The sequence below is a fragment of the Carcharodon carcharias genome, chromosome 23 (genome assembly GCF_017639515.1).
Source record: "Carcharodon carcharias isolate sCarCar2 chromosome 23, sCarCar2.pri, whole genome shotgun sequence".
Lineage (NCBI taxonomy): Eukaryota > Metazoa > Chordata > Chondrichthyes > Lamniformes > Lamnidae > Carcharodon > Carcharodon carcharias.
The window spans coordinates 13,486,732-13,513,951 of NC_054489.1; the positions used below are offsets into that span (position 1 = coordinate 13,486,732).

The window sequence follows — 27,220 nt, forward strand, 5'->3', positions numbered from 1 at the left end:
GAAAATAATCCTTGCAGAATATCAAGTAATTAATAGTGTAGACTTTCTGCAATGCTGCAGTGCCTTCTTCTGACATAAAAATGCTTTGTTGCTAAAAATGTTTTCCTGCTACACCCATTCCATTCATGACATTGAAAGATTTTGGCTTATTTTCTTTAGGAAGAAGGATCCCATTGAAATTTTCAAGTTTATGAAAGGCCATTACAAATAAACCATTCACTATGATGTAAGGTTCAAATGCTACAAGACACCAGTTAAAAATGAGGAAGATAAGACTAAGAAGGGAAATTAGACAGAATCTTTGCACCCATGAAAGGTCATTGCCCTGAAATGTTAACTCTTGTTTTTCTCTCTCCATAGATGCTGACAGACGCCATTGACTATTTCCAGCTTTGTTTGTTTTTACTTCAGAACCTTTGCACCACAGGGATGTAGGCCAACTTATCACAGAAGACCAAAAGCATAAGCGGGTGCAAGAGGCAAATAAATGTGCATGGGGCAGCAATTGGGAGGGTTAATAGCAAGAAACTGGGTGGGTGGGGTTAATCTTCACAGTGTATTGGGCTTAACAGTTCATATACCTAAAAAATGTAGGAGGAGAGGTTTCTCAAAATCTGAGGAGTTTCAATTTGTGCAGTTATGATTTCTGCTGCCCAGTGAGCTCTGTTTCCTTAAACAACAACTTGCATTTATACAGCACCTTTAATGCAGTAAAATGTCCACCGTGTGAAGCACATTATGTTTAGATCTGATCTTTGTGCATTTGTTTCCCATATTTACTCTACTCTCTGGTTCACCTTTCCAAATAGGCCCTTTGGAGCCCAATAGCATAATTGGAGGCCTGTATTTTGTACATATGCAGCACGTCATAATGCGCTGTTAATTCAGTTCTAATGGTAACTTCAAAATAATTTTTGTAGTTTTTTTTTAAAGCCACTGTTTGTTTTAATGGGATAGAACGAACTCAAGTCATGCTGCATATAGGCGAGCCTGGGAACTTGACGTTAAACATGATCTGTGTTTAGATCATGACTCTCAGCTACCAATTTACCAAAACTAGGTCAGCACATTTGTCAGGTATATAATGCAAGCCCCACAGAAATACAGCATCTGCTGACATTGGGTTACCAAAGTTGCTTACTTTGAGCAAAGGAACAAAAACTTTAAATTATATAGCGTCTTCCACATCAAGATGTTCCAAAGTGCTTCACAACCAATGAATTTCTTTTGAAACGCAGTCATTGCTATCTAATGAACAAACCTGCACTCAGCAACATCCTACAACAGCAATGAGACAAATGACCAGCCAATCTTTTCTAGTGATTATGATTGAAAGATAATTCTCAGTCAGGACACCAGGAACTGGCCAGGGGTATGCATTCAACAGGAGAGATTGAGGTGGAAGCAAATAGTCAGCCTGCTTCCCAAATTGACCACTTCTGTGGAAATTCAAATGTCCTCATGATGGATGGAGCTAACGATTTAGCTTCTTTACATTTCTGACAATGCTAAAATGCTTGTAGGCAAGGTTCAATATGTGCAAGACCATTTTAGGCTTCTTTAGGCAGAACTCATTTAATTTCTGTCATGGTTCAGTTAAGCAAGAATCTGACTGGAAGCTGCTCTTCAAAATGCCTAAATCTATTAGGATTTCATTCAGCAACATGTTGCAACCTGTCACAAATTAGTGTTACACAAATGAAGGTAAGAGGCTTCTACGTATAGCTGCGGGCAGGCATGGGTGTACTGCCACTTTTGAGGATTGATAATCTCTGTTCTCATGGAAACTTCTTAACAGTCCTTATCGAGAATGAATTCCCATCATGGCCAGCTTCACTAAATCAACTTCTTCACTATAACCTTTCCTCTAAAGTGGATACTTCACCTTGAAAGAAATACTATGGAGCTCCTTGAATTGAATTAGCAAGTAATGCACAACCCGGTGTGATACTGAGCCATGCAGCTTACGAAAGCCCCAAAATTGATTTCAAGTTTGTGAGGAGTTAGCTGATCTCAGTAATAGTTGCAATACTATAATTGAGTTTAGAGTCTCTGGGTTTAGGGTGTGCTAAAAATAACATTAATTAGGCAGAATTCTCAAGAGATATTGAAAGAGGTAACCAAAAGCTTGGTTAAAGAGATGAGCTTTAAGGTGGGTGGTATTAAAGTAAAAAAGGGAGATGGAGAGGCAGAAATGTTAAGACCAGAATTCTAGAGCATGGAGTCTAGATAGCTGTATTGCTCCCAGTGGTGGGACAACGGGATGAGAGCATGCACAGGAAGCCAAAGTCGGAGAAAATGCAGCCTTCTGGGAGAGGTGTAAGGGAATTATACAGATGTTGGTGGTACGGTGCAGGGGCGAAGGCAATGGATTGGGTTTAAACTGGAGGGGAATTTTAATGAGATCTTGGAAGGACTGGGAACCAGCAGAATGCAGCGAGGACAGCAATGGGTGAGTAGGGCTTGGTACAAAATAAGATTAGGCCAAAAGGTTTTGGATGAACTGAAGTTTATGGAGGATGGGAATCTGGCCAGGAGAGCAGCAAATAGTTGAGTTTGGAGTGCAAAAGCGTGGTTTTATGGATTTCAGTAGCAGGTGGGCTGAGGAAGGCATGGAGTCAGGCAACATTGCGGAGGTGGAAGTAGGTAGTTTGCACGATGGAGAGGGTATAGGGTCGGAAACTCAGGTCAGGATCAAATACGATGCTGAGATTATTGTTTAGGTCTGCGCAGGATGCTGAGGAGAGTCACTCAGTGCAAAAGCAGAGGGAGACAAGGGCGGGAGGATATCGCTGTGAGGTGATGGGGCAGAAAAGAGTGAGGTGTTCAAAGGAAAAGCTGCCAAAAGGGTAAGGGGAGAAACCACAGTGTAACTTGGTGATAAAGTGTGGATAACACACCTCACAACATGTTCAAAATTTTGTAACTCCTGACAATTGCAAATAGAGCTGGTTCACTCTGCATCCCACCATCTAGGCACCAACATACAGGCTGGCAGTAATATGAAATGCAAAATGTTACGGAAAGCTCAGGTGATACGCATAAATTCAGATGTTGTACAGAGACTTACATTCCTTGGACATGCCAACTTCCAGGCACTTCTGCAGCCGGCAGTACTGGCATCGATTTCGGGTGACTTTGTTGATGATGCAGTTCTTATCCCTGTGGCATGTGTACACCATGTTCTTTTGGATACTTCTTCTGAAAAAACCCTGCACAAAAACACAGGAGGTAAACATGAGATTGACCTTAAATGAAGACAAACACAGCACAACTCTAAAACCGCATTACCAGCTACGAAAAGAACTCTTGCAATGGTTCAATTAATAAAGATAACAGACGGTCTCAGCTTCAATTCCTGGTCTGTGCTGTTAGCTGATCTCAACCAGAGTTGTAAGTAGGACATTCCAATTGGCCTTAGCTGGCTGGGCTAGCGAGAGGGCAAAATTGGCCAGGGTTTCCACTCCCAATCACTATGCAGTGATTCTGATCACACAACAAATGGACATAGATGTCAAGTTAGGGCAAGATCAGGCTCGGCTATAAATCTCCCCATGCTCAAATAGCATATCCACATTCACTGTTTTAGGTTCCACATAAAATATGGTTATCTAGGTAAGGTATTGGGGAGGGGTCATTGCACATAGAGCCTTAACCCAACAAGAGGAGGAGAAAAATGAAGGAAATATTAGAAGGGGGAAGAAAATATAAAGGGGCTTCATGCATTCTGTATCACTGTAGGTTCACTCTTACAATTACCCATATGATGAGATATTGAGGGAAGACGATAAAACCCATCTTAGAAAGATCCTGCGCACCACAAGGTGAAGTGGCAATGGACTTTAGAACAGGTTACATGTCTGCCTAATTAATATGGATATTTTTCGAATCATACGAAGTGAAGGCAAAACCGATTAGGGCACTGACTCCTGATAGTTATCCAGTGACTACAACTGGAAATGCATGTGGATGGGTGTTGGCACGATTGACTCTGACGGCCCCTTGCATCTGGAAAGCCGCTGGCATTCACCATCAAGCTCACATGAATAAGGCTTGAGATTTGTCATAGGAAGCGTCAGAAATCATTAGACACTGTGGATAAGGTTGAAGAAATCATACACCTCAAAAGCTAAGGCCAAGTCAACCTGAATGACAGGTCACCCACTCTGCTCCTCTGCACTTGTAAAACAGCTCAGTTAATTTAGTGCTGGAAGCAGTCAGCTGAAAATCACTGAATTATAGTAGAAATATTTACTCAAATAGATCTTCACTGCCCTTTCCCTCCAAAGTTTAGTGCTTGCTCCTGTTCTTTACCCTTCTATGCAATCTTGTTCAAAAACCTTGTGGTTTTAAGAATGACGATATTCATTTAAAAAGATCATGCTTAACATTGTAGATTATAAAATAACCTTATTTTAACTACTTGCATTTAACATTGTAAAACTTCCGAAGGTACATCACAGGAGTGTTATCAAAGAAAAATTTGACGCCAAACCACAGAAGGAGATATCGTAGGACAGATGACCCAAAACTTAATTCAAGAGACAGGTTTTAAGGAGTGGCTTAAAAGGAGAGGTAGGGAGGCAGTGAGGTTTAGTGAGGAAATTCTAGAGGCTAGGCAGCGAAGACACAGTCACCAATGGTTCGATGAAGTATAGCGTTCTGTTACATATCAGCACCCTTATCAGAGACTACTACGAAGAAGTGGGAATTGCTCTTGCAGAGAACTGGGGCAAAACAATCGGCCAAATGGCCTCCTTCTGTGCTGTAACCATTCTGTGATTCGACTTGGGTGAAATGCTGAAGGACACTCAGCCCTGTGGAGTAGTACGCCAAGGAGTTCAATGCCGACAAATGAGCAGACTTGGGTGATGAAATTGGCAAGAAAATACAGCAAAATATAAAAGGCTCAAGAGTCAAACTCTAATTGAGCCAACTGAATTTGGCAAAAACATTGACTGTTTGAGAAACAGATCTCACTGACACCGAAATCATGACCGTTGACATTTCAAAGAAAAACATTGACCCTTAACTGAATTTCTGGCTAACAAAGCAGCAAGATTTATAAATGATGCTATGTCTGCATAAGAACAATTGGAGGGGGAAAAAAGCAATTTAACATTGTTGAAATAGTGCATCTCGCACCATGATGTTCTTGGTTACGCTAGTGGTTAATTTACACACTGGAAAATTGGGAGTTGCACGTTCAGTTCTCTAATCTGTTCTCCCATTGAAGCTCTGGACTGGGAACCTCGTCTGTAAAAAATGTACCCTTTTGTGCCCAAAGGGTTCTAATGTTCCTTGGGTAAAATAATGCTGATCAATACAAGAAAAAAAGTAATGAAAAACGTTTTTGCTCCGTAGTTATATGAACAAGTTATCTGGTCGGAATATCTGGGTCTAGTTGAATAAAATCACTCCCGGACAATTCCAATCAACTGATTATAGAGTGGCACATACACTGGGTCTGAACACAGCTAAGTCTCGCACCCTCTTAACCATGGAATGGCATATGGCATTTGAGGCGGTCAAAATAGCCAACGTGGCTTGGAATGAAATAAATGGTAATCTGAATGTGCTCTTTCCTAACTCTGGTGACAATTAAGCTTTCCACTGCACTTCACCCCCAAATTCTCTCTTTCAGTTCTGACCTCCTGGTTCACGAACATTCCTTTCGTGATTAGGCCTACTAACTAGTAAGACAGTCTGGAAATTTCCAAAATGTAACTGATTATAAAATCTTAAGTTTTTATAAAATAAAAGTCTATAAAACCACTTGGAACCATGCGTCATGTGGCAGCATTAACTATTAATGATGCAAAGGTTTTCAATGAATTTTCACCATTGCCATTATAAATCGCAGAAGTCAAGGCATGATAACTCAACCCTCACCTGCTCTTGTCTGGTTTCAGGCTTGGTGCAAAGTGGCAACCTGCCTCTGAAAAGTTCATACGTGAGGTAACTGCCAAGACCATTTTGTTATTACGCAGGGCCTGGGATAGTGCCACCAATCTCATCACAAGGGTCATGCTCAGAAGCTGGTGCGGGAAGACGGAGAGCGCTGAGAGATGTGAGGGCGTGGGCGGGCACTCCCTGAAGGCTGACAGCTACTGTGGAGCTGCCTCAGGGAGCTGCAGTGCTGTAAAAATCGAAATGAGCTCAATAAACTGCTGTAAACTGTGCCAATACTGCAAATTCAAGCACCTGAGAGCAGACCACATAGCGCCTCATCCCTCAAACGTCTTATTTTATTTTATCTAACTCCGGACATTTTATCCCGCCCTGGATGGAGTTTGTAGCAAAAATGTGCAGGCCACCTCGCTGACTGGCCCATCAGCCAACCGTAAAAATGGATGGGCCACGTAAAATTGCTGACAATTGGCTCCTTAATGGGCTTAATTGTCAGTGGGTGCACTTCTGACTCCCATGCGCGCGCTGATTCCAATGTTGTGCACACGCGCGATGATGTGAAGATGCATGCCTGACATCTTCTTGCGCGATTTCACGTGATTCTGGGTTGGGCGCTTGCCCGCACATTCAATGTAAAATTCTGGCCAATGTGTAGAAAAGATGCAATTCTTGATACAGAACTGTTTTTAAGACACACAGGAAACCAGACCAAACAGTTCTGACACTGCACATCTCATTAGGAATGTAGAGTTGGAGAAGTCACCAGAGACATCAAGTGCACAATAAGTACGACCAGAACTTTTCCAGTATCTCTAATAATAAATACATCATTAAAACTTGGGTATAAGAGAAATAGACATGAGTCAGCTCTTATTTTAAGTCACTGATAAATGTAACACACAGTAATGTGAATGTAGCCTTCTAAACAAAACTGCTTACCAGGTTGAGGGAGTTTCCAAAGACTAAATACAAATCTGATAGCACGTTTAGCATTTCAAGGCTGTTCCATAAAGATTCTTTAAATCTCTATTTTTTTTCTTGATTTAGCCTCTCACTTGTTGTTTCCTCTACAGATCCGATTTCAGTCCACCTACAAAGGGTTTTACTTGACGGTCGTCAATGTGACTATTTTGTTAATTTTGAATCGTTTGATACAATAAGGAAACCTTGTGGCAAATATTTCTGTATTTCTTCTTCTTGAGTTCTCTGCCTAAAGGCAACATACACATTTACGTGCACTGTAGGAACTCACCAAGGCTCCTTAGTCGGCGTCCATGCTTCTGAGTCAGAAGCTCTGGTTTCAAGTCCTATTCCAGGACTTGGTGGCCAAGGAAGGTACATTCATAACGCAGCCAAACCGGTTGAGTATCAACTTGTAAATGCTTCCAACACATGCCAAAAGAGCGGGAGAGGTTCCAGGTCAAACATGCGATGGAAATAAATCAGAACCTCTACCATCACTACCCACAGCTCCAGGCTACAACATGCATGTAAGTGTGTATGTTCCCATAGCAATTCAGACTTGTTGGGTGGCCAGTTGGCTGGACAGCTGGTCTGGATCAGATTGATGTTAACTGCACAGGGCTCAATCCTGTTCCAGCTGCCCTGCCTCCTTGCACTACCCATGGTGGAGGTCTTTAAAAGAGAAGTCAAGAAGAAGACATACACAAATATTCAGCTTATTTTTCAAAAATTGTCAGCTACATGCTCTCTAATCAAAAAAGTATATTTTTGCATCTTTAGAAATTGCAGTGCTACAGTTGAGCTGTAGAGAACAAAAACAACAAAGGTTTCCACTCATGCATTCCTGTTGCAAAGTGTGTGGATCGTTGCCTGGAAAGAAGAGTCAGGTCTGATTGGGGTTCTCTGTGAGGTCAATCTTGCAAATCAATGAGGACACAGCTCCAGGGAATAGTGGAATGGCTACACCTGGGGCTCACCTACTTATTAGTCCCATCTCCCCATTTTTACAGCAGCACATGATGTTATAATATGCCTTTAAGGGGTAGCAGCATGCCATCACCAGAAGGGAAGTGTGTCATGTGATCCAGTCCCAGTTTCACTTCTGCCTGCGAGCAGAACACAGCACACACAGCTTTGCTCTTCAGTGTCTTCAAGCTTTCTACCTTTGAAAAGCTATTTTAATATGCCTAATTGCAATAATTTTAAAAAATTATTTATTCATGGGATGTGGGCATCACTGGCTGGGCCAGCATTTATTACCCATCTCTAATCACCCTTGAGAGGGTGGTGGTGAGCTGCCTTCTTGAACCACTGCAGTCCATGTGATGTAGTAACATCCACAGTGCTGTTAAGAGAGGGAGTTCCAGGATCTTGACCCAGCCCAATTGAAGGAACGGCGATATATTCTCAAGTCAGGAGAATGTGTGGCTTGGAGGGGAGCTTCCTGTGGTGTTCCCATGCATCTCCTGTTCTCATCCTTCTAAATGGTAACAGTCATTGGTTTGGAAGGTACTGTCCAAGGAGCCTTGATGAGTTCCTGCAGTGCATCTTGTAGATGGTACACACTGCTGCTACTGTGTGTCAGAGGTAGAGGGAGTGAGTGTTTGTGGATGGAGTGCCAATCAAGTGGGCTACTTTGTCCTGGATGGTGTTGAGCTTCTTGAGTGTTGTTGGAGCTGCACTCATCCAAGCAACTGGGGAGTATTCCATCACACTCCTGAGTTGTGCCTTGTAGATGGTGGTCAGGCTTTGGGAAGTCAGGAGGTGAGTTACTCGCTGCAGGATTCCTCGCCTCTGATTTGCTCTTGTAACCACAGTATTTATATGGCTAGTCCAGTTCAGTTTCTGGTCAATGATAACCCCCAGGATGTTAACAGTGAGGATTTAGCAATGGCAATGCCTATGAATGTCAAGGGGTGATGGTTAGATTCTCTCTTGTTAGAAATGGTTATTGCCTGGCACTTGTGTGGCATGAATGTTGCTTGCCCCTTGTCAGTTCAAGGCTGAATGTTGTCCAGGTCTTGCTGCATTTGGACGTGGACTGCTTCGCTTCAGTATCCGAGGAGTCGCAAATGGTGCTGAAAATTGTGCAATCAGCAAACACAATGGAGGGAAGGTCATTGATGAAGCAGCTGAAAATGGTTGGGCCTAGGGCCTGAGGAACTCCTGCAATGATGTCTCTGGACTAAGATGATTGGTCTCCAACAACCATAACCATCTTCCTTTGTGATAGGTATGAATCCAACCTGCGGAGAGTTTTCCCCAATTCCCAGTGACTTCAATTTTGCTAGGGCTCCTTGATGCCATATTTGGGCAAATGTTGCCTTGATGTCAAGGGCAGTCACTCTCATCTCACCTCTGGAGTTCAGCTCTTTTGTCCATGTTTGAACCAAGGCTCTAATGAGGTCAGGAGCTGAGTGACCCTGGCAGAACCTAAACTGAGCGCCAGCGAGCAGGTTATTATTGTGTAAGTGCCACTCGTTAGCACTAATGACAACCTCTTCCATCACTTTACTGATGATCGAGAGTAGGCTGATGGGGCAGTAATTAACCGGGTTGGATTTGTCCTGCTTTTGGTGTACAGGACATACCTGGGCAATTTTCCACATTGGAAAAACACGTTGTGGATGCCAGCAATCTCGAGGGTGACTGGTGCCTTTATAGCATTATAAAAACACAACAGCTCTGACTTTCAGTATCACTTCAGTAGAATATTGGGGACAAGAAACAGGAATGCAGCTAGCTGTCAATTAGAAGGAGAGCTATCTTTGTCCCAAGCACCTTTTTATAACAGATGAGCAAACAACTAGCTCCCATGATGCTAATCCTCAGATTACATCTAGTAGTATGAGAATAGGTGAAAGAAAGGCATTGCAACTCCCCTTGAGCAGGATTGCATTAGGAAATAAAGTTGGCTTATGTTCACTTTGAACTTCATTTTGTGTTCATTAAAAAAGAACATACTCTGATATCAAACTTATGTTATTCATGGAATTTAGAATCATACAGAAAGACTGCACTTACTTGTCAGTCAGGTAATGATTGTTGGCATGTTCATGTTGGTGTGAAGAGTGCTGATGTATTGTCATGTTGTAGGATATGTACTGGATTTGTGAGGAACCAGCTTTTTGGAAGATTGGAAGGACACAATTTTGGACACTCTTCCTCTTGAGTTGTTTTAAAAGTCTACAAGTTCATTTGTAGGCTGTGAACAAGCTGTTTTTTTTTCAAAAACCATAGGACAACAGCTAGATGACCAGCAGGACACCTGGTGTGAGAAGAGTTATACTTTGTATATCTGAGTTGAAGAAAAACTGTTATCGCGAGGCTAGAGATTCTTGCTGATTGGTTGAAAACACCTGGCCTGAGAGAATTGTTCTCTGAACATTTATTTTGCTAGAGTCCGAGTGTGTGCCTTGAGAGCAGCTTACAAAGGAAGACTCTATCTCCCTCTCTGTCCAGCCAGCCCTGTATTATGTGCAGTCCAGAATGAGTTAACACTCAGTCAGAAAATTCTCATCAGAACAACACATCTGTATTTTGAAAGTCTGCAAAGTTGTGACAAGTGAGAGTTATCAAAGACAGTGTTTCATCAAAGATCCATTTAAAAGAACTTACAGATCTACTGTGACCAGAATTCTGTCGGATCAACAGGGTCAAGGCCTTTTTGAACTTTATCTTTTTAAAAACATTACCTTAACCCAATCTCTACAGAGACCATGTTTGTCTTGTCCTGTTTTGTGTTTGCTTGTGAGTGTATGGGTGTTAAGATTTCTTTTTTTAAAAAGGGGACAATTGTTACGCTACCAGATGGCAAATTTTATGTTAACCAGTTTTTTTATAATAAATCAATTATTGTGTTCATTGAAAGAAGCCTGGTTGAAGTCTTTTTATGCGGGGTATAGCAGTAGCAAAGATAAACAATTGGCCATTCTGGTGAGTGAATTAAACATTTACATCTATTGTTATGACCTGTGGAGAAGTGGGGCTAGAATTAACTGTGAACCCCTCCCATACTGATCGTAACAGATTGAGGGAATATTCCTTTATTTGATATGTGGGTTTGTTGGGAGAGAAGGAAGTGTCAAAAATTACAGAGAAGATGACTTCAGTGATGAGATGTGCTCTGGTGCCAATTGCAGTAGTCACTGGGATTATCGCACCAGCAATGTCTAAACTTTCTATCCTTTTTATAGATTCAAGATGTGCAGGGCAAAGCAGGTTACAATTACACGTAGCACAAGGAACCTGATGTGGAGCCACTCTGATCAGCCTAGGCAGGAAAAGCCTCCCCTTAAGACACTGATAGTCCTCTTGATGATCAATCTTGTACAATCTAGTAACAACATGTGTCTTATTGCAGCACTCCTCTGCTGCTGTACAGGACACCCTTATTTGGTTCATTTTACATGGCAGCAAGGGTAGGCTTTGCCACCTACAAGCCATCTATTGGTCTGATTTTTTCCCCTGAAGAGGTCAGAGAGGACTGGATTTTGAAGGAAGAACAACAACTTCCATAAGATCTGGCGTTAACAATTGGAATCCTTTGCATGTTGTCTCACACAATCTGTGCAATGAGGGAACAGAAGCAATTCCTGTTGACTGGGTTATCTGCTCCAGCTCACGAAGCAACATGAGCACCACTGATTGCATCCTGGGCCTTGGGAAAACCAGCAACCTTGTAAAATTGGATGGCCCCATCTTGCTGCTACCATGTAATCCCAAAGGTGATGAATTAGCCAGTTCTTCTGTAAAGTACATCAGTTGCCTGACAAATGCATGCGCGTAGTGCAGCGTGGCTCACAATACAGAGATCCCCTGTACTCCCCTACAGAGCTCTTCACTAAGATCCTCATACTGCATATAAATAAGATCGAAAGTTGAGATATGTGGGCTGTATACAGCTTAAACCTTAAAGGTTCCCTGACTCTCATGTGCTGCTCTCCTGCTATGATAATGGAATAGAAGCGTTATCCTGTAGGGAATGCCATATCTGCTACTGAGAAGGCCTCGCTGTGGGTGAAGGGTACAAATCTCCCAGTGGTGTCACCCTGTCACAAGTAGCAAGATGCACAGATGTGTACAGACAGAACAAGAAAATTTACGAGTCCCAGAAATGTCTCAACTACACCTGTCTCAGCTGAGGTGGGAAGTAGCTGTGCCTTATAATTCTCAGTTTACGTTCCCCCAGGTGCTCCAAAAAACCCTCAGAAATGTAAGACCATTAGTCCTCATTAGTACAAATATCCAAATAAAGTCACTCAAGACTGGTGGATAGATCATGGGAATGGCTAACAAGTAGAAGGAGAAATAGATTTTGAAGCATAAAACCAGTGCTAAAAGCTTCTGTGCCATTTTCCTTCCACAATAAGTTACTTGTAAAGATTATATGTTGCAATTATGTGGAAAAAGCCGGGAAATCTTTCTCCACTGTAATTTACAAAGATTAACACCTTCAGAAAGGACGCTGGAATTTTTAGGAAGAAAAACACATGCTGTACCAAAATTCCTATATCTCTTCTGGCTTTTTGCCATTCAGGGCTACATATTTCTTCCTCTTATTCTTTCGTCTTTTATCCTGCTCTATAATTTATGAGTGGCAAATAGAACACCCTTCTAAAATTAATTCAGTTGCACTGATACTGTTCACAACCTGATACTAGGTTTAGAAATTCCTCCCGGAGTTGAGGGCTGCTCCTGTTGCCAGATCAATGACCCCTGTTTCTCTTCAAGCCTGCACAGATCCTGCCAACTGCAGTAGACTAGTTAACTTGTGCTTGTCCAGCAAGATCATATGCACTGGCTATTTTAAATAACAATTATATCAATAATAAGTTTTCTTTCAAATGCTAACTAATTTGAACTTCATTTGGAAATTTATCAAGGCACAAACATATAAAATTAGCATCAATCAAGCCTGTAATGCCATTCCAAGCATCAAATAACATGTAAACAACTAAATACATTTATATGGTACCTCTAATGTGGAAATAGATCCCAAGCTGCTTCACAGAGGCATGAGGAAAGAGAGATGTCAAATCAAGGAGAGACTAGGAAGGGTATCTAAAGGATAGATCCAAGTTGGTTTTGAGGAGGATCTTAAAGGAGGAGAGGATAATGAAGGGCAGCGGACTAAACGGAATGGCAGTTTTATCCTCTGAGTTACAAAGTTGTTTTTGCCAGCGCTGCAGTGGATGGCCCAATATTGAGATTCAGAATAAACAAGCCTACGTATACAGCAGTATATACTATACTGTGTTGATGTGAAGGAGTGTTAGCTTCATAATGGGGCGCACTGTGTGGTATAGCTCGGAAATGAAGTTGGTTGGTTTTGTTTTGTATCGGCTGCAGTATAACAGCCAGGTGCTGCAATGTAAGTTCATCCAGGTGATTTCTGGGCTGCCTAGGAGATTTTCTCAAGTGCTTAGTTTTAGCAAATGGTCTGGCTGTTTTTGCTACATTGGTTACATTAAAAAACATAAAAGGCACGTGAACATCAGTGGGTAGACCTCTCCACCTGGGTGTATCTTGCTGTAGTTAACATCATAACTTGGGTCGGATCCACGTTCTCTAAGCACATGTCCCAAGAGGGTCTGATATTGTGCTAAGGGTTCTTGAGAAGCAACAGATACCTGGAGTCTGAGTGCACCAATTGCCCCTTTTTATTTTACCAACTGCCACTGTTCTTAATGAAGACCTATTGAAAGCTGGATTCCCATTGATGAAGACAAGGGTATACCATTTCCCGCTTTTACTTATAAATGAAAACTCGACAAGTCATAGCCTCAGGAAGACTGGGTTGGATTATTTATATACGTGAGAGCAGCCAATGGGTTTACTGAGAATTTGCCCTCTGTGAATTCTGTGCTGCTCCTCTTGTGGGTTCCCGATTTCCTTTGCACACCATTGGCCATTGGATCTTTAGCTGTATAGACCCCAATCTCCTCTCTCTCCTTCTTTAAGGCACTCCTTAAAACATACTTCTTTGACCGAGCTTTTGGTCATCTGTCCTAATATTTCCTATGTGACATGGTGTTAACCCTCTATCAGATATTGCTCCTTAGAAGTGCCTTGGAACTTTCACAATGTTGAAGGTGCTATACAAGTTGTTGTTGCCATTCCCTGTACTCTTCCAACCATTTGGATACAAGATACTTGAACCTTATATTAGGAAATAGAGAAGCTGCAGCAAGAAAGTATCACTTGACTCAATGAGGCTCATTCTCTGAGTTTGCGCAGCCAGTAGGGTGCACTGCTTGTGGGCCATAGATATTAGGCAATTGTGGCCAGCACATCCGTGATTTCCCAATGTGTGTGACTGGCAGGCAATAACCCTCACCAGCAGCTTAAATTTGGAAAATTGGCTCTAATATCTGTGCAGCCATTTGCATTCTTCCCCATACGTCCAAAGTACGTTGACCTCTTTGCAGGCAACTGTTTTTAAGTGTATTATTGATAGGAGCAGATCCTTGTAAATCTATTTGACAGCTGTCTCTACACAATGCAATCAACACGGTTAGATAAATAATAAAACATATCAGTTCTAGAGATATTATACAACTGATCCAAGCACAATTCTTACCAAAGCAAATATTTCCAGTGCATCAAAAAACTTCCCATTAACTTCTATTATATACAATTCATTGATCCCAAAACTCAAATCCAAAATCAACACGTAAATACACATAAAATGTTACTAGGGTATGAATTTTTCAAATGCTCAGCACATTTTGTACAGTGAATTCACTCAATTGCCAAATTTCTCCTTCACACTGTTACATATTTTAAAGCTTGTCAGCCTTTTGGGCCAACAGCTACAAATGATCTGGCAGCATCAGCGGAGAAGAAAAGAGTTGACGTTTCGAGTCCTCATGACCCTTCGGTCGAAGGGTCATGAGGACTCGAAACGTCAACTCTTTTCTTCTCCGCCGATGCTGCCAGACCTGCTGAGTTTTCCAGGTAATTCTGTTTTTGTTTTGGATTTCCAGCATCCGCAGTTTTTTTGTTTTTATAGCTACAAATGGTATCAGTTGCAGCAGAAACTTTGGTGATGTAGTTTTTATAGGGTCACCTTCATCTTTTTTTCCTGGTCTCTTCTAAAGGAACAAGCCTTTGCCATGATGCAGTGCCGCAGTGGCCAGCTTTGTGTCTTGATCAAGTAGCCATTTCTTTATGAGCCAAGACAATGTGTTTTGGCAGGTTGTTTGGTTGCAGATACTATCACAGCCGACCATGGTCGTGCTCTCACCCAACATCCAAATATGGGTTTTCCAAGCAGGGAGTCTGCAGATAACAAATCAAGACTAGGAACCCTGGCTGCTTCTGCTCATCATACCTCAAAAAAGCTTCAACTGATTTAGTTAAAACCCAGGAATTGAACTGCGACCATTGAGCATTTAATGATTCAGTTCCAAGTTGGCTTTACCAATTGAGCCATACAGGACAAAATATTTTTCATGTTATTTTTAAATTGCATCATTTTTGCTGTTGTAAGTTTCATCTGTGCAGAAGCTATCTGCATCCTTTGTCGCTGAAGAGATGGAAACAGGTTGGCAGAATTCATTTCCATGACCTTTTAAAAATCATTTTATTTCGAAATACAGGATTTTGTTCAAATTAAGTTTGGATGTAAATGAATGAAATTGAAAACTAATGGGCTGTAGTGCACTCACAGATTGGTGTTTTTATTTATAACATACTGAAGTCTAAATTCAAAATATCTTGCAACTGGGCTGTACATATTGTGTGGTATTCAACTGCATGCTTATGTATATATAAAACTGGCCTGTTAATGACATATTAAGAAGCTAAAAGATTTTCACAGCTGGGAAAGTAAGTCAAAGTTCATGTTTTCACTTTCTTTAATTAACCTTAAGACAGCTTTTAAAAATTTCTTTATAGCCAAATAATCAGTGTAACTATCCTGCTCAGAGATAAAAATTAAAAACTGCGGATGCTGAAAATCCAAAACAAAAACAGAAACAGAAATACCTGGAAAAACTCAGCAGGTCTGGCAGCATCGGCGGAGAGGAGTACAGTTGACGTTTCAAGTCCTCATGACCCTTCAACAGAACTAAGTAAAATTAGGAAAGAGGTGAAATATAAGCTGGTTTAAGAGAGGGGGGGTGGTGGGGGTGTTGTTAGGACAAGCAGCCAGTGATAGGTGGAGATAACCAAAAGCTGTCACAGACAAAAGATAACAAAGGGGTGTTGAAGGTGGTGATATTATCTAAAGGAATGTGCTAAGTAAGAGTATAAGACAGGACAGATAAGGTACAGATAGCTCAAGTGGGGGTGGGGGAATGCTAAAAGGTAGAAATAAACAATGGTGGAAATACATTTAAAATTAGTGGAAATAGGTGGGAAAAGAAAAAATCTATATAAATTATTGGAAAAAAACAAAAAGGAGGGGGAAGAAACAGGAAGGGGGTGGGGATGGAGGAGAGAGTTCAAAATCTAAAATTGTTGAACTCAATATTCAGTCCGGAAGGCTGTAAAGTGCCTAGTCGGAAGATGAGGTGCTGTTCCTCCAGTTTGCGTTGAGCTTCACTGGAATAATGCAGCAAGCCAAGGACAGACATGTGGGCAAGAGAGCAGGGTGGAAGGGTGGAATGTAAAAATGGCAAGCAACAGGGAGGTCTGGGTCATTCTTGCGGACAGACCAAAGGTGTTCTGCAAAGCGGTCACCCAGTCTGCGTTTGGTCTCTTCAATGTAGAGGAAACTGCATTGGGAGCAACGAATGCAGTAGAATAAGTTGGGGGAAGTGCAAGTGAAATGCTGCTTCACTTGAAAGGAGTGTTTGGGCCCTTGGACGGTGAGGAGAGAGGAAGTGAAGGGGCAGGTGTTGCATCTTCTGCGTTTGCATGGGGAGGTGCCATGGGAGGAGGAGTAGGGGGTGATGGAGGAGTGGACCAGGGTGTCATGGAGGGAACGATCCCTACGGAATGCCCCCCGGGGGGGGGGGGGGTGAAGGGAAGAAGTGTTTGGTGGTGGCATCATGCTGGAGTTGGCGGAAATGGCGGAGGATGATCCTTTGAATGTGAAGACTGGTGGGGTGATAAATGAGGACAAGGGGGACCCTATTATGTTTCTGGGAGGGAGGAGAAGGCGAGAGGGCGGATGCGCGGGAGATGGGCCGGACACGGTTGAGGGCCCTGTCAACTACCGTGGGTGGAAAACCTCGGTTAAGGAAGAAGGAGGACATGTCAGAGGAACTGTTTTTGAAAGTAGCATCATCAGAACAGATGCAACGGAGGCGAAGGAACTGAGAGAATGGGATGGAGTCCTTACAGGAAGCGGGGTGTGAGGAGCTGTAGTCGAGGTAGCTGTGGCTTGTAATGGATATTGGTGGACAGTCTATCACCAGAAATTGAGACAGAGAGGTCAAGGAAAGGAAGGGAAGTATCAGAGATGGACCATGTGAAAATGATGGAGGAGTGGAGATTGGAAGCAAAATTAATAAATTTTTCCAGGTCCGGACGAGAACATAAAGCAGCACCAAAGTAATCATCAATGTACCGGAGGAAGAGTTGTGGGAGGGGGCCGGAGTAGGACTGCAACAAGGAATGTTCCACATACCCCATAAAGAGACAGGCATAGCTGGGGCCCATGCGGGTACCCACAGTCACATCTTTTATTTGGAGGAAGTGAGAGGAGTTAAAGGAGAAATTGTTTAGTGTGAGAACAAGTTCAGCCAGATGGAGGAGAGTAATGGTGTATAGGATTGTTTGGGCTTCTGTTCGAGGAAGAAGCAGAGAGCCCTCAGACCATCCCGGTGGGGGATGGAGGTGTAGAGGGATTGGACTTGCATGGTGAAGAGGAGGTGGTTGGGGCCAGGGAACTGAAAATTGTTGATGTGATGTAAGGTGTCAGAGGAATCACAGATGTAGGTGGGAAGAGACTGGAGAAGGGGAGAGAGAAGAGAGTCAAGATAGCGAGAAATGAGTTCCGTGGGGCAGGAACAGGCTGACACGATTGGTCTGCTGGGACAGTCCTGTTTGTGGATTTTGGGGAGGAGGTAGAAGCAGGCTGTCCGAGTTTGGGCAACAATCAGGTTGGAAGCTGTGGAAGGAAGATCTCCAGAGGAGATGAGGTCAGTGACAGTCCTGGAAACTCCTACCCCACGGAACTCATTTCTTGCTATCTTGACTCCCTTCTCTCTCCCTTGTCCAGTCCCTTCCCACCTACATCCGTGATTCCTCTGACACCTTACATCACGTCAACAATTTCCAGTTCCCTGGCCCCAACTCTTCACCATGGACATCCAATCCCTCTACACCTCCATCCCCCAACGGGATGGTCTGAGGGCTCTTCGCTTCTTCCTCCAACAGAGGCCCGAACAATCCCCATACACCACTACCCTCCTCTATCTGGCTGAACTTGATATCACACTGAACAATTTCTCCTTCAACTCCTCTCACTTCCTCCAAATAAAAGGTGTGGCTATGGGTACCCACATGGGCCCCAGCTATGCCTGTCTCTTTATGGGGTATGTGGAACATTCCTTGTTCCAGTCCTACTCCAGCCCCCTCCCATAACTCTTTCTCCGGTACATCGATGATTACTTCAATGCTGCTTCATGCTCTCGTTGGGACCTGGAAAAATTTATTAATTTTGCTTCCAATCTCCACCCCTCCATCATTTTCTCATGGTCCATCTCTGACACTTCCCTTCCCTTCCTTGACCTCTCTGTCTCAATTTCTGGTGATAGACTGTCCACCAATATCCATTACAAGCCTACCGATACCCACAGCTACCTCGACTACAGCTCCTCACACCCCACTTCCTGTAAGGTCTCCATCCCATTCTCTCAGTTCCTTCGCCTCCGTTGCATCTGTTCTGATGATGCTACTTTCAAAAACAGTTCCTCTGACATGTCCTCCTTCTTCCTTAACCGAGGTTTTCCACCCACGGTAGTTGACAGGGCCCTCAACCGTGTCCGGCCCATCTCCCGCGCATCCACCCTCACGCCTTCTCCTCCCTCCCAGAAACATAATAGGGTCCCCCTTGTCCTCACTTATCACCCCACCAGCCTCCACATTCAAAGGATCATCCTCCGCCATTTCCGCCAACTCCAGCATGATGCCACCACCAAACACTTCTTCCCTTCACCCCTCGGCGGCATTCCGTAGGGATCGTTCCCTCTGTGACACCCTGGTCCACTCCGCCATCACCCTTACTCCTCCTCCCACGGCACCTCCCCATGCAAACGCAGAAGATACAGCACCTGCCCCTTCATTTCCTCTCTCTTCACCATCCAAGGGCCCAAATGCTCCACCCTGCTCTCTTGCCCACATGTCTGTCATTGGCTTGCTGCATTATTCCAGTGAAGCTCAACGCAAACTGGAGGAACAGCACCTCATCTTCCGACTAGGCACTTTACAGCCTTCCGGACTGAATATTGAGTTCAACAATTTTAGATTTTGAACTCTCTCCTCCATCCCCACCCCCTTCCTGTTTCTTCCCCCTCCTTTTTGTTTTTTTCCAATAATTTATATAGATTTTTTCTTTTCCCACCTATTTCCACTAATTTTAAATGTATTTCCACCATTGTTTATTTCTACCTTTTAGCATTCCCCCACCCCCACTAGAGCTATCTGTACCTTATCTGTCCTGTCTTATACTCTTAATTAGCACATTCCTTTAGATAATATCACCACCTTCAACACCTCTTTGTTTTCTTTTGTCTGTGACAGCTTTTGGTTATCTCTTCCTATCACTGGCTGCTTGTCCCAACAACACCCACCCCCCCAACCTTAAACCAGCTTATATTTCACCTCTTTCCTAATTTTACTTAGTTCTGCTGAAGGGTCATGAGGACTCGAAACGTCAACTGTGCTCCTCTCCGCCGATGCTGCCAGACCTGCTGAGTTTTTCCAGGTATTTCTGTTTCTGTTTTCACTCTCATGCTGTTCTTCTGCCAGGCACAATTCTTTACCTTACATTACTCAGAGGCAAAGAGTGCTACCACAAAGCCAAGGCTGACAAACGGCTTGGTGATACACTGCACAGTGACTTACTCTACTCGGTCATCAGGGAAACTGTGGTGGTAAAATCATGCTAACAGGCCTCACACAGGAAGGAAACATGTGGCTCCCTTGGACACAACAGGCTTTTTAAAAAATCATTGTCACTTGTTAAAAGGTTTGGCTATTTCTCCAAAATTTGAAGAAGGAATTTGACATTTTTTTAAAATTAAGATGTTGTTGAGCCTGCTCTTCATGTGTTTTGAATTATATTCGATAAAGAATTACTAACCCCCCCCACTCCCCAAGGAGTCATGCTGAAGCTATTTTCCCAAGCAACCCCTCTCTGAGTGATATCAAGAGCCAGCGGACACATTGCAGGTCTGCACCACAGCCTCCGGTTCTGGCATAACAGGATACAATGAAATGAGGTTATGTATCTCTAAATAGTACTGCCAAATTGCAAGCTTTTATGGACTGTTCATTTCAGTTAGAACATCTGTGTCAGCATGAAAAGTCCACAAGGTGCAGATATTGTTTTTCCCATGTTTTAGTCAGGAGGTACGTCTTACAAGATGAGTTCCAATGCAATGAGGGCTGTTTTAAATGCTTTGGAACAGTGCAATCTGTGTAATTAGACAAACCTTGGCATCGATTTCAGTGTTTTTATAACAGTCTCCTAATACACATGCAAATGAGATTCTGTTACTGTTAATAGGGGATTGTTACACATTGTTGATAGTCTTAATGCTTCTTTTACAGTAGGACTTACTGAATAAGAATATTAACCATTAATATAAGACAAAATCCGACAGATGCTGGAAATTTGTAATAAAAACAGAAAACGTTGATAATATTCAGCAGGTCAGTCAGCATCTGCTGAGAGGGGAACCGTTAATCCTGTTCAAGTCGATGATCTTTCATCAGAACTGGAAGAAAATTAAACGCAAGTACAGAAGGAGGGAAAGTTCGGTGGGGGTGTGAAGAACAAAAAGCAAAATGATGGGGTGAAAAGCAGGGGATATTAAATAACAAAAGGGATGATCGTAAAATACAAAAGAAAATTAACAAATGCTTTTGTACAATTTGACTTTACAGTGCTAAGTACAAATCTTAAAAATCCTCCTATTATAAGTAACCAGTAGTAGCGAAAGTGGGGGAATAGGCAGTCAATGTTGATGCCAGGCTGACTAGCCAAAGCTCATGCAATTGCCTCATACCAGAACTGGAGTTTTGCTTGCACTTATTAGCATGGTCCATGTTGTAGAAATTTGAAGAGGGAGCAACAGAGAAGAACTTTTAAAATTATACTGGACTTGCAGATAAGCAATGGGAGAATTCAGCCAGTCAACTTGATGGTTAGTTGTTTTTCAATGCCACAGTCAACAAGCTACTGGGCAATTTTACCAGCAACAGGGACAAAATTTCATGTGTATTACAGATTGCACGGAAAGTTTAGTATATTTTTATTTTCAAGCCATCTTTTTCTCTCGTCAGCTACAGGGATAGGAAATGTTGGGTCAGGCTTCTTATTCTGCTGTCAAGGTCAACCTCTTGACAGGTGATCACTTTTACAAGACTAGTCCTATTAGCTTTTTCTCACTGAAAAGATGCAGCATTCCATTGCTGTCAAGAACTCTATTTAAGCCCAACCAAGGACAACGGAACCTGAAAAGCTAACATAATCAAGTTTGAATAATAGTCACAACTGGGTATTGAGCTTGGGTCCATTGAACACACAAGTCCAGTATTACTACTGAAGCCAACCAACAACGAGCAAATGAAGGTCACTTTGGTTTAACAGGTTTAACAGAAGTTCATCGGATGTATATAAAAATAACCAACTACCTTAATTTAGTTCTTCAGAATCTAATGGCTTATAATTGATCAACACTTTGAATCAAGATTGTCTATGAGGTAACCACCATCTGGAAATATTCAGGAAAGTCATAGTGTCATATCAGAAGTGGACCTGCCAGACACGATTCCAGACACTAAAAATGGTCACCCTGCCTTGCCACCAATAATGCAAACTTTAAGGATTTCAACTAACATAAGAACATTAGTTTTGTATCTCCAGTATTGCTAAGCTTTCCAACCGTGCCTAAATATATGCAGCTTAACTCTTTGACACAGCTGACCTCCACCATGCAATGGTATAAAAGCCAATTACCCTGCATTTTCTATTTGAAACACCGACACATCTTTACACAGATTACAGCCCTTGTAATACAGCTTTTATAACCGACTCTTTAGAATCTCCACCTCTCTCTCTTCTTTGTAAATCCTCGCTTATGCACACCACTGAGCAAGTTGTTGTCAGCACTCCTAATCGCTTATTATCTTGTTCACTAACCATTTCTCTTATGCCTCTGTGAAGCACCTTGGGATACTTTTCTGTGTTAAAGACATTATACAAACAGTGGTCATTGTTGCTGGGTCTGGCCCTGCTGCTAGAATGCTAACCTATTAACGGCTGAAAGCGCTGGCTTTCAATCCCAGAATTAGTTGGCAGTCACCTTATCTCTTAATTATATAGTGAGTTTTGGTGTGCAAAATAGGTTGTTTTTTTTTGCAGGGGGAGGGCAAAGAAAAGGATGCCATTAAGTCCAACTCTTTGGATTAATCAAGCAGTAACAGTGATCATTTCTGTTAGTTTGATCACTTCACAGTTGCCAGGGATTTTGTGCATTGCGGCCAAGGAAGATGAAGGCGGCTAGAGGAAAGAAAGTTAATTTATATATATTACAGACCATGGAGCACTATTAACTATCAAGGTCACTCCGAATAAAAATGTGAATCATAGCTTCTAACCTTGTCAGGATTTTCTGCTTTGCTTATGGCCAAGAAAATGTATTTGACCTTAAGAGTTTTTACAGATAGCGTCAAAAAGCAGCATTCCTGAAGAGTTTCTGTGCCATTCAACCCTCCGCAGGGGGACCACCCATTTACAATGCAGGAAGTGACAAAAGTAGCATCATATTTTGCCCTGAGACGGTCCTATCACAGATAGGTAAAAGCCTGATTCCAGATGCTAAAAATGGGCACCCTATCTTGTCACCAAACATTATAGGCTTTATGAACTCCAAAGAAGAATCATAATGAACTCAAAACATTAAATCTTGCTTCTCTCTTCACAGATGCTGCCAGGCACTTTGTTTTTATATCATGGACTTCAAATGACTGAAAAACATTAGCTTCATGAACATAACTCTGGTTTGTTTGCTTCAGAATGTTCTGCGAAATACAAATACACAATTGACTTATGATAAACACTTCAATTTAAATCCCAATACTAAGACAACAAAACACTTCCATTCACTTCCGTTACACAAAGCATTTTTAACATTACGGTTGCCCGCTATTCATTATGTTTCACATAGATTCCTTACTCAGCTGAGTGCAAATTATATATTCTTGTTTCTCCCAGAGAATGCCCTTTGACATGTAGTCTACTCACCAAAAATCAATTCAGACTTCAGCTATACCATATGGAACATAGCTGAAAACAATGGTCATGTCCAGGATGTTTAAGCACTGAGCTTAATAAATTGATGTCATAGGAGGCAGAAAGAGAGAGAACACTTGGGTTTGTTTTATGATAACATATAGTTTTTATTTCAAAGTACTTCTGAATATTTTTTCATCATCTGGGCTTCTTTCTCAATGTTTCTTGCTTCCTTAGATACTTGGTATGTGTCTTTGCTTCATCATACTTGGATTTCTGCATCATATTGTTTCATATGGCTCAAAAGCACACATTGGTATCAAGCTTAGGGCAGCAATATGGCACAGTGCCATGGTTCAATCTATTACAATGTCGTTTTCAAACTGACAAAGCATCTCAGATACTTTTGAAGCAGTTTCTTTGAATTGTATTGGGGCTTTCCTTTTACTGTTCCAGATAACTTACTGAATGCACTCCCAAGCTTAACATTTCCAGTGTTGCACGTCGTCACTGGCAGGTAACCAGGTTTCGATAGCTTTGTGCGTATGTGCCAGTTAGGACAAGTTCAGCAGCAAGTACCCTTCATGGCTGTGTCTTCCTCTGCATTTGTTGTAATCACAAGGCAACATCTTTAAATTGGCACCCCACTCAAGGTGTACAAAACAGCTGAACTCAACACCTTCCCCATGCTTTCTCAGCTCTTACATGCTGACTTACTTGTGGGTTTAGCTTGATGAATGCTGGTTTCTTAGCCAAGTAGTAATTCTTCATGGCACGTTAAAAAAAATGCTAATTGTAGGCATTATCATAGCCAAATTTGACCTTGTCCCTTATCCTCAGTAATCTGCACACATAGACATTTTTGAACAGGAACCATACAATAAGGATCACAGGCAGAATCCTCTGGTCCCGTCAGCAGTGGAAAGCTTGGCGGCTGGTGGGGGGACGGGACTTAACTTGGTGTGAGGCAAAATAATCAGTTTCCCAACTGCAGGATGAACTTCAGGGATTCGGTTCTCCAGATTGTAAGGGCAGGTTGAGCTTCCCGATGAACAATATCAGGAAGCCCTTTTGCATGCATTCGCATGTCATGCGTGCTCATCAGAAGGCCACCTCGGAGGAATTAAGTTCCCCCTCCAAGTTAAGATACCCCCAGCAAGAAATAATAACGTTCACATTTACGACTATATACAAGTGGAGTGCACCTGGCGAGCTTGACTTCTTCCATGAGTTTCAAGACAGTAGACACTGCTTTGGCCTTCTTGTGGGCTGCTCACAAACGACAGCCTCTTGATTCATATTGGGTGCCAGTAGGACAAGCTGTATGAAGGCAGGCGAAGAGTGGAAATGTGGGTAGGGTGGAACAAAGGCTGCACATGGGAGAGAGATGGACCTTGGGGGTGGGGTTGGCACAGTCAACAAGGGGGTCCTGGGGGTTGAACTGAAGGCAGTGGAGGGAACAGTCACAATGAGTGGGGGACAGTGAGATGCGGTAGGATGGCAGATCCAGGGCGATAGTCAGGTAGGTGAAGGTTTCATGGGGGGGCTTCACGGAAATGGTAACTCGGATTTCGGGAGGGGTCAGGGTGGGCATGGTAACAGGTGTAGGCTCAGAAGGGAGGGAAGGCATGTGGAGGTTGATGGTAATAGGGTCCAGGGTAACGGGGGAGGTTCAAGGGTGGCAAGGCAGAGAGGAATGGTCTATTGAGTAGTTCAAGGGTGATGGGAAGAAGTTGGTGGGTGACATAGGGAGGGTAGAAGGTTGTGGAGAGTGTCTCAAATGTTATGCTCACCATCTTGGTTGTCTCACCCATACAACGCACTCACTATAAAACTGTGATACTTCAAGGAAGGAGGGTCTTTTCAGGTGGGTGTTCAAGGTCAGCACATCTGGCTAACTAAAGGGATACTAATAAGCATGAAGCAAACGGATGACAACCATGTTCAGTTACGTTCTCCACCCTATGGTGAAACCCACTGGTTTGTTCCTGACTCATGGGTCTCATAACATTTAGATCCCAGCAAGGTCTGGAACTGCTGTTCATTCTGTGCCATTTGCCATCGGCTGCTGTCAGAGGTAGGGATGAAGGTAGGGAGTGAGGTGGATGCCTCCAAGGGATACAGCTGGTGGACAGCAGCAAACTCCAGACTCCAAACCTTCATCCTCCCGGATGAATGGTCATGGTTGACAAGGGCTCTTTGCCTTGGCAGCTTAGAAAGCCTTACCAATGGCCTCTATATAGAATCATGAGGATAGTGGAGGCAAGTTGAATCGTGTTAGAGGGAGGGTTCTTGCATATGGCTCTCATCACCCCAGCCAAAAAGCAATGTCTCCATGCACAGTCATAAATGAACAGGAGGAACACCCATCTCTGGTCCTTCAGGATGTCCTTCACCTGAAAGGGGTGGGATGGGGATGCCATGTCTAGACAGAAGCCAGGCACAGGGCTCAGCACTGCCTTGGTGGCTTTGAGATGGAGGCAAACCTGTAAAGAATATGCTCACTACATTTATTACTTCAATTTGTTCACAGATCCACTGAGGCCTGGATGATGCAGGCTCCAGGTAACCTTGCCTTTCTACTGGCTCTCATCCAGACGAGGAGTAGGAGGGCCTGTTGCAGGTTAGTAGAGGGCCAGGAGGAGTGATGCTCTGGGCAGCAAGAGGGAGCAGGGCCTCATGGAGGTCAGGATGCTGGTGAACAGGGTCCAATGCAATGGTGCGCATTGGCCCAACCATAGATATATCACAGGTGGTACAGCTGTCTACAGATGAGTGAAAGGCAATACTGGAGACGCCTTAGCATGTCCCAGAATTTTTTAATTCATTCATGGGATGTGGGCATTGCTGGTGTTATTGCCCATCTCTATTTTCCCTTGAGAACTGAGCAGTTTGAGAGGCCATTTCAGAAGGCATTTAAGGGTCAACCACATTGCTGTGGGCCTGGAGTCACATGTAGGCCAGACCAGGCAAGGACAGCAAATTTCGTTCCCTAAAGGACATTAGTGAACCAAATGGGTTTTATGACAATCGATAATGGTTTCATGGTCATCATCAGACTTTTCATTCCAGATTTGTTGGCATTACCCTGGGTATTTGGATTACTATATAAAAACAAAAAAACTGCGGATGCTGGAAATCCAAAACAAAAACAGAATTACCTAGAAAAACTCAGCAGGTCTGGCAGCATTGGCGGAGAAGAAAAGAGTTGACATTTCGAGTTTGGACTCGAAACGTCAACTCTTTTCTTCTCCGCCGATGCTGCCAGACCTGCTGAGTTTTTCCAGGTAATTCTGTTTTTGTATTTGGATTACTAGTCCAGTTTCAATACACTATGCCACCACCTCCCCCAATTTGGTTGCACACATCTGCCAACTTCTCCATGACAACCCGCACCCACAAGGACTTGGAGGCAATTCAATGCCAGTGGCATTAAATGGCACTGCCTCCTTAAACTTCTTTGCCAGTGGCTCCTTCCAGGGCTCCACTGGGAAACTCTGAGGCATCTCCCAGTCAGTGACACACAAGTGCATCTGGGAGGTTACATGCCCTCTTCAGGAGACTGCACCAGTTTCTCCAATTCCACCTGGCTCCCGAAAGCCAGGCTGCAGGAGCATTGAGTTTTGCAGGAATCTCAGGTTTCCCTCAAGCACAAGGGGCTTTTGGCTGCGCACATGTGGCCTTGAGAGCTCCCTGGCAACAGCCAGTCACATTCATCAATAGAAAAGATTTCCTCTCTTTGAACATGCAGCTGGTATGTGGTCACAGAAGGCAAATCCTGCATGTTTTTGCTCAGTTCCCAGGGTGCTCTCACAACTCCTATATTCTGACCCAATCCCAGGTGCCACAGGTTTTTGAAGGACCTCGGAGATTGTAGGGCTTGCTTCTTGGGAAAAAGCTTGCCCCAAGAACTGGCTGAAGACACCAGTTCAC

At 43.1% G+C, this 27,220-nt stretch overlaps 1 protein-coding gene across 13 annotated transcripts in view; it reads right to left on the minus strand.

The window, feature by feature from the left end:
* Positions 1-27,220, minus strand: part of raraa (retinoic acid receptor, alpha a) — a 533,901-nt gene that overhangs the window by 47,865 nt on the left and 458,816 nt on the right. For all 13 annotated transcript variants that reach the window (XM_041173626.1, XM_041173629.1, XM_041173637.1 and 10 more), the window contains one exon: positions 3,071-3,212. In XM_041173626.1, coding sequence (XP_041029560.1) covers positions 3,071-3,212 — 142 coding nt within the window. The remainder of the gene's footprint in view (positions 1-3,070; positions 3,213-27,220) is intronic.